The sequence below is a fragment of the Lynx rufus genome, unplaced genomic scaffold, assembly GCF_022079265.1.
Source record: "Lynx rufus isolate CCGP_SWC_20201006 ecotype Redwood Valley unplaced genomic scaffold, mLynRuf1.p SCAF_14, whole genome shotgun sequence".
Taxonomy (NCBI): Eukaryota; Metazoa; Chordata; class Mammalia; order Carnivora; family Felidae; genus Lynx; species Lynx rufus.
Window position 1 is genome coordinate 65,189,551 of NW_025814828.1, and position 5,359 is coordinate 65,194,909.

The following is a 5,359-nucleotide window of genomic DNA, read 5'->3' on the forward strand; positions in this document are numbered from 1 at the left end:
GGTGAAATGTGTAAACACAACACTCTGGTATCCTTCCGCAAGATCGGGTCAGAGCAAAGTGACCCCCGAAAGTCGCATGCGTTTCAGTTCAAGAAAAAAAAAAATGTAGGCCTGGTGGGGGAGATCTTGAAAGAGGGGAACTAATGCCGAGACCCTTTGATATTGGCTTCCTTCTCTCCGTCCAGCGCTGCTTCCTCTATAACCAGATGCTGCCCCTGCACTTCCCAGGAGAAATAGCCAGGGTGGAGCTCACAGACAGAGGGCGAAGTGGCGCCATGCAAAGCTTGGTATCATTCCGCCTACATAAAGCCGGATCCCCTTACACTACGCTCTAGCTCCTCCCGCTGCCGCTTTTGGTACTGGGGACGTGGCCAAAGTCTGCAGAGGAAAAGGTAGCTGTTAGTAAGTTGCTACGCGTGCGTCCCAGAGGAGGGTTGGGGACGGGAGGAAGGGATATACCGAAAAGTAACAATCGTTTGCCGATTACAGCTTTTACTCTGACGAAGCAGGTATCGCGCGTCCTAAATCCCAGGTGCCGGGCCAGTCCCCAAACATAGTCGCCGCCATTGTCTCGTGTCCTCGTATCCATCTGACTGTCCGTCCCTCTTTCTGTAGATCACGGCACCCCCTTGAGGCAAGGAAATAAGAAAACTCCCTCTGATCCGAGCAAAGCAGGTCAGTGAGAAGGCGGGAATCACTTGGGAGTGTGGAGATGGGTATCAGAGGTACGTGGGATACGTGACCTGGTCTAGGGCGCCAGCGGTGAGAGGGAGGGGTCAGGGGTAATTTGAGTGGCACACAACTATCAATTTAAAATGATCTGCTTCTTGCTAGCTTGATTTGCAAACACTAATCCCGTGTTTGGGAAGGTAAAGGAGTATAGTAGCGGCTTCTAGGAGAGAAATGGCGATTTATATGATAGCAGGAGGGGCGGCTGCTGCCGGTGAGAACGGTTGTTCGGGGAACCCTGGGAGGGAGAGAGTGTGAAAAGTTGTAACTGTTTGATAATCATGACCCTGGATTAGATTAGAATATCGTTTCATGTACTGGTTACTAGTCTGATTATTAATAATCAAGTCTCTCCGACCGTCTTTTCATTTGGTCTTTGGGTGTAACCTGTGTTTATATGTGTAGGCCTGTTCTTAAGTTTTTGGTACAGCATGTTTGTGTAAAGATCTGTAGAGGCCCGCGGACCACAAAGGAAGGGGATAAGAAAAGGAAACTTGGCCTGATTTCTCCTGGGTGGGCAGTGCTTGGAGTTGGTAGATGGCTAAGACTAGAATAGGTAGGAGTCTAGGGGACACTCCAGATCTCCTTTCTGCATGCTTTCTAGACAGTCCTCCCTTGCTCCTGTTGTGTTGCAGAAAATGATAGGCTTTAGGAAAAGGAAGGAAGCATAAGAGCTTACCTGAAATTTGGAAATCATACTTTTCATTGACTTCCAAACAACTTCCATGGCTTGTCTGAGCCTTCCATCTCTACTATCACCACACCTATCTTGCAGGGATATTTGAGTTGTCTGTGCATGGGAATTGTCAGACTTTTGGAATGGAGCAGAGGAACTTGGAGGGAGGGAGAAGAAGGAGAGGTGCAGAAAATTTTGGCAAACAGGTACCTGTATCCAGAAGGGATACAGATCTCAGGTGCTGATATCTACCAAGGACCCAGTCTCCATTGTCTCCTGTGTTTCCTTTTATTTATCTCTGCATTTGTGAATCTCTGTGTACAGAACCATCACCAGGTCTGTGGAACTCTCAGTTGTGGAGATTTGCAAGTCACAACCCAACTTGAACTTAGAAAATAATGAAGAGAAACATGCCCTGTGTCTATTACGATTGGTGTGAGGGTAGAGGGACAGAAGATGATTGAGACTAGATAATTCTATTTTTTGTTCTCCAGTTTAGTAATCACTGTTTGGTCCTCTGCTGATGTAGTTGGGAGTCTTTGAAAGCTTTGGGGGTATAGGAAGTTGCTTGTTTTTCTTATTTCCCACTTTCTTTTCCTATTCTTAAGATTCACCCAGGCCAATTTTGAATGAGAGAAATGCAAGGGCAGTCACTGATCAAGAAAATGGTGGGCAACAGGGAGGAGGAGGGTCAGTCCTGAATTAGGGCAATGGGATTATGGGACCAGAAGGAGGCAAATACTAGACAAACTACAAATACAGGGACCAGGGACCAAGATCTTTTAAGCAAGAGATCAGTTTCCATATCCTCTTGTTTGTTTATTTGTCCTTCGATCTGCCTGTAGGTCTGCTGTAAGTCTTGTCAACATTGGAAGCAAGGAAAGGAGGAGAAAATTTCTCCAGATCAGTGAAGTTTGGTATGAGTATGGAGACTTCCCCAGTAGACCTGTAGGATGAAGTAGTAGAGATCTGCTTGGGTCCAGCAGGGATAAAGAGCCAGTCTAGGGATTCCTTAGCCTCTCTCACTCCCATTCAGCTTTCCCACCCATTCTCCATACTTCTGTTTTGTGTCTGCAAACGAGATTAGTAGCACCTTCAGTTTTGTAGAGAATGTGAAATGAGGACAGAGTGTGCTAAGTATCTACCTCTCCCACTTAGCACTGAATGTCCATAACTCTCCTGTCTCTCTGTGCTAATAAACATAAGAAATAAATTGGAAGAGACTCAAAGCCCCATTTCCTTCCTCCACCCCTAGGTCCAACTTCAATGGCGGATCTGGTGGCCTTGGAGTGGCTGAAGACACCCACCCTCCACAGGGCTGCACTCAGGCACACAGCCATTCTTCCTTTCCCAGAGTGAGCTTCTTCTGCACGTTGTTTATATCATTGACAGAGCCTGTAGTTGGAAAGAGGGCTGAGTGACGACTGGACTTTGTATGAAAACACCAACCTGGGACAGACCTTCAGTCAATGCTGAGACAGGGTTGGAGGTATAGAACGTGGCCTTGTCTTTAACTTGGATCGTGACTGGCTCTGAGGGTAAGGCAGGGGCAGAGGAGGGGCTGAGGTTTGCCTAAAAGCTGGAATCAGTGGCCCTGCCAACCCTAGAGCCAAGGCTAAGATCCAGGCCAAGTCTGGGGATGGAGCAGTGGCCAGGACACAGACAGTGACCTACACTGAGGCCGTGGCTATGACAGGGATGTGAGCAAGATGGAAGCTATGGCTAAAACTAGAGTCATGACTGAGACTAAGGCAAAATCCCTGGCAGAACCTGGTATAGTGCCCCAAATCAAGTCAAAGCTGATGCCTATGGCCAGGGTCAGTGCTGTGACCAAGTATGAAGTCAAGGCTGGTGCTGGAAGTGAAACCAATATCAGGTCCTTTGCCAAGGCTGATGATAAGGTCAATATTGAGTCCAGGTCCCAGAGAAGGAGAGAGGACAGCATCAAATTCAGGGCTGGGGCTGGGGACAGAGCTGGTATTGTAATGGAGTCCAGTGATGAGGATGAAGAAAATGTCTGCTCCTGGTTCTGGACAGGAGAAGAGCCTAGTGTAGGATCCTGGTTCTGGCCTGAAGAGGAGACTCCTTCTCAAGTTTATAAGCCTCCACCTAAGATCCAGGAAAAGCCCAAGCCCATACCCAAACCTGAACTCACTATAAAACAAAAAGCAGCAGCATGGTCAAGGGCCAGGTATAGTGTCCTAGTCCCAATAGAGGGAGGGAAGCCATCCTTGCCTCCAGAAGGGAATTGGACTCTCGTTGAGACCTTGATTGAAACTCCTCTGGGGATTCGGCCTCTGACCAAGATCCCACCCTATAATGGACCTTACTTCCAAACCTTAGCTGAGATCAAAAGCCAGGTTAGGTATAGAGAAAAGTATGGGCCCAATCCAAGAGCCTGCCGCTGTAAATCACGTGACTTTAGTTTAGAGCCTAAAGAGTTCGATAAACTCGTTGCCCTACTTAAGTTAACTAAGGATCCTTTTATTCATGAAATAGCAACAATGATAATGGGCATTAGTCCTGCTTATCCATTTACCCAAGATATAATTCATGATGTAGGTATTACTGTTATGATTGAAAACTTGGTCAATAATCCCAATGTTATAGAACACCCTAGAGCTTTAAATATAGTAGATGACAACTCTGAGTCTTCTGAAGAACCAAAACCAGGAGAGTCATATGTATATCAAGTTTGTAAGGACATATTCTCTTATCCCTTGAACTCCCCTGTGCAACTGGCTGGACTAAAATTATTAGTGCACCTGAGTGTGAAATTTGAGGATCACCATATAATTATTAATTACATTCCAGATTTCCTCACCTTGTTAAGCAAAGGAAGTGTCAAAACCAAGTTTTATGTTTTAAAAGTGTTTTTGCGCTTGTCTAAAAATCAAGCCAATACAAGAGAACTGATTAGTGCCAAAGTACTGTCATCATTGGTTGCACCCTTTAACAAGAATGAGTCGAAGGCTAATATTCTTAATATCATTGAAATATTTGAGAATATAAATTTCCAATTCAAAAAGAAGGTGAAGCTATTTACCAAAGAAGAGTTCACTAAATCTGAGCTTATTTCCATATTCCAGGAAGCAAAAGAGTTTGGTCAGAAACTCCAAGACTTAGTAGAGCACAGTGATCCTGAGGTGAGAGATAAAGTTATACGATTAATACTTAAACTCTAAATAGCTGTATGTTCTCACAGAGCCATGAACGTTTTTTTTGTGTTATAATATGAAGCTATGCATATAATAATTGTAAGTTCAATATTTGTTATTTGTGTTGGTTGATGGAGGCAATTTTATGCATACCAAATGATCTTGAGAGCTTGAATGTTTGCTGATTTTTACTGTGCTATATAAATTGAGATATTTTTAATCTTTCTGCAACGTGACCTGATAATGAACCTATTCATGCTGAGCAAGCTATATTTCTGTGCTTTATATTGACATAGTGTATTCGTTTGAGGCTTCATTTACATGTTAATAAAGTTGCATGCTAAAACTGGTGAAAACATTGTTGTAGTTCTTTAGTTGAAGTCTAGTCAGAAAGATAAAGCACAAATAACACAAAGATGATAAAGAGCACTGTCGGTGTTTGTAGGAGGGTACAGACCAAACAAGCTCACATTGATAGATCCTTTACTTTCAACATGTTCAAGAAATAGAATCGCACTACACAAGAAGACAGGACTGTTACCAGATGTAACTAGTGTTACTAGATGTGTTACTACTAGATGACATCTGGGCAGATCTGGGGAAAGGGGTAAGGACACTGACCTAGGAGAAAGGGAACACAGATACTTTCATTCCAGTCTGAATCCCAGAACTTCTGTTCACCTTTTAACATAGGACATCTCATTAGGATATCTTGAAGCTTTTAAGCTCCCAAGAGGATTCCTGGTTCTCATCCCCATTCAGAAAAGCAATGGAAGTATGTTTCTGAAAGGACCCA

At 44.3% G+C, this 5,359-nt stretch overlaps 1 protein-coding gene across 2 annotated transcripts; it reads left to right on the forward strand.

Moving 5' to 3' along the window:
* The first annotated feature begins 348 nt into the window (after positions 1-348).
* Positions 349-4,919, forward strand: ARMCX5 (armadillo repeat containing X-linked 5). 2 transcript variants are annotated; one of them, XM_047075720.1, is made up of 3 exons: positions 349-392; positions 616-675; positions 2,661-4,919. In XM_047075720.1, exon 3 carries the CDS (start codon positions 3,115-3,117, stop codon positions 4,588-4,590), a length of 1,476 nt encoding a protein of 491 aa, XP_046931676.1. In that variant the 5' UTR covers positions 349-392; positions 616-675; positions 2,661-3,114; the 3' UTR covers positions 4,591-4,919. The 2 variants fall into 2 exon arrangements, with proteins under 2 accessions (XP_046931676.1, XP_046931675.1); XM_047075719.1 differs by lacking the exon at positions 349-392 and adding an exon at positions 426-509.
* The last annotated feature ends 440 nt before the right edge of the window (positions 4,920-5,359 follow it).

Bases quoted from the DNA above. Each gene is read 5' to 3' on its own strand.
- ARMCX5 (XM_047075720.1), top strand. From the start codon at position 3,115: ATGGAAGCTATGGCTAAAACTAGAGTCATGACTGAGACTAAGGCAAAA.